Source organism: Agrilus planipennis, unplaced genomic scaffold, assembly GCF_000699045.2.
Source record: "Agrilus planipennis isolate EAB-ADULT unplaced genomic scaffold, Apla_2.0 scaffold263, whole genome shotgun sequence".
NCBI lineage: Eukaryota > Metazoa > Arthropoda > Insecta > Coleoptera > Buprestidae > Agrilus > Agrilus planipennis.
Genome location: NW_020442449.1, coordinates 182921 through 184472, shown reverse-complemented (window position 1 = coordinate 184472; position 1552 = coordinate 182921). Strand labels below are relative to the sequence as shown.

General features: G+C 37.0%; 1 protein-coding gene across 1 annotated transcript in view; it reads right to left on the bottom strand.

Annotated features, from left to right (window-relative positions):
* Positions 1–1423, bottom strand: part of LOC108740026 (coiled-coil domain-containing protein 96-like) — an 11537-nt gene extending 10114 nt beyond the window's left edge. The window contains exons 1-3 of the mRNA XM_025980497.1: positions 1238–1423; positions 940–976; positions 147–874 (exon numbers count right to left, since the gene is read on the bottom strand). Coding sequence (XP_025836282.1) covers positions 147–874; positions 940–976; positions 1238–1285 — 813 coding nt within the window. The 5' untranslated portion in view covers positions 1286–1423. The remainder of the gene's footprint in view (positions 1–146; positions 875–939; positions 977–1237) is intronic.
* Positions 1424–1552: the final 129 nt, after the last annotated feature.

Sequence of the window (1552 nt, the reverse complement as noted above, 5' to 3'; positions counted from 1 at the left end):
ATTACTGTTCGCAAATAGTTAAGGATGTGGGATGTTCTAGTTTTAGGGAAATGCGAAGTTTAGCTCAGGATAGGAAAGAGTGGAGGTACGTGTCCAACCAGTCTTAGGACTGATGACCTTATGATGATAGTGATGACATTACCTACCTTTTTCTTCCTGTAATGTTCAGCCATGCGTTTCTGCAAAAACTTGTTTTTTTTCTTGACAATCGTATACTCGTTCTGCAACTTGCGCGCCTCCTCGATGTATCCTTCTCTATCAAAAATTTCTTCTTCCTCCTCCTCTTCCTCTTCCATGGCCTGTTCCTCCTCTTCGGACTCAATTTCTTCCACGACACGTTTCTTTTTGGCCTCGGCTTTTTTTTCTACCACCTCCCTCGCCGGTGGAATCAGGGGGGCTGACACCTTCGACACGTCAAAATCTCCGGTGACCCCTGTGTCATCACTGGGTTGAAATTTAAAGCTGAACCTCCTCGATTGTCTTCTCGCGAAGAAAGATGGACTCCTCGTCTTTTGTTTCTTACGTTCAAATACAACCCTCCTTCTATCTTGTTTCTCTGCCTCTTCTTCCTCACTTTCTTCTGAGCTTTCTTCTTCTTCGCCCTTTTCCCTTTTCTCTTTCTCTTCCTCTTCCTCTTCTTCCTCTTCCTCTTCATATTCCTCCCACTCCTCTTCTTCCTCTTCTTCCTCCTCTTCTTCAGATCCCTCCTCAATATATCTTATTATTCTCCTTCGACGTATCCTTCTCATTACAGGCACATGTTTCCGTTTCTTTATCTCCTCTTCTTCTCCTTCCTCTTCCTCCTCTTCATTTTCTTCTTCCTCTTCCCTCTCTTGCTCTTCATGTTCTTCGTCTTCCTCTCCTTCCTCCTCATCTAGAAGTTACGAATATCCAAAGGCAATAACATGGAAGCAAATAAAACACTTAATATATACTTACCTTTATTCTCTTGTTCTGCTTCCTGTATTGCAGGACGCTAAGAAAATAGTTCAATAAAATGATATTTTCTATACAAAAAATTCTATTACTTTACCGTGCTCTTTATCATGAAATAAGTCAACGATTGATTTTACACAAAACTCCAAAATGTTTGATCAATAAACAATTAGCTACGATGTAGGTACATACGTATGTGAAACGAATCAAAAGTGGAATGCGCAATTTAAACATAAGAAACAGTCTCGAAATATTGGAAATGTATTACGCGAGAGTTATATTTTTAATAAATAATTTATACCTCGGCACTTGGCTGATCATCGTCAAGAGTTAAAACAATGTCGCTCATTTTGTCAACAAATATTTAACATAATACGAAATAATTAGAAAAATAATTATTATGACATGTGTACACAATTGTCAACCAAAATAGTTTTGTGAAAAATGGAAAAGAATGCTACATTGGCTGCTAGAACTCATACATTTTAATTTTATTTATTTAATCCATAAATTAAATATTCAAAGTAAACTGTTCATTTAAAAGAAATGTTTTATGTAACTAATGTGATAAGTTCACATAAATTTGAAAACTGTGTTTATATCCCAGTTCAAAAAC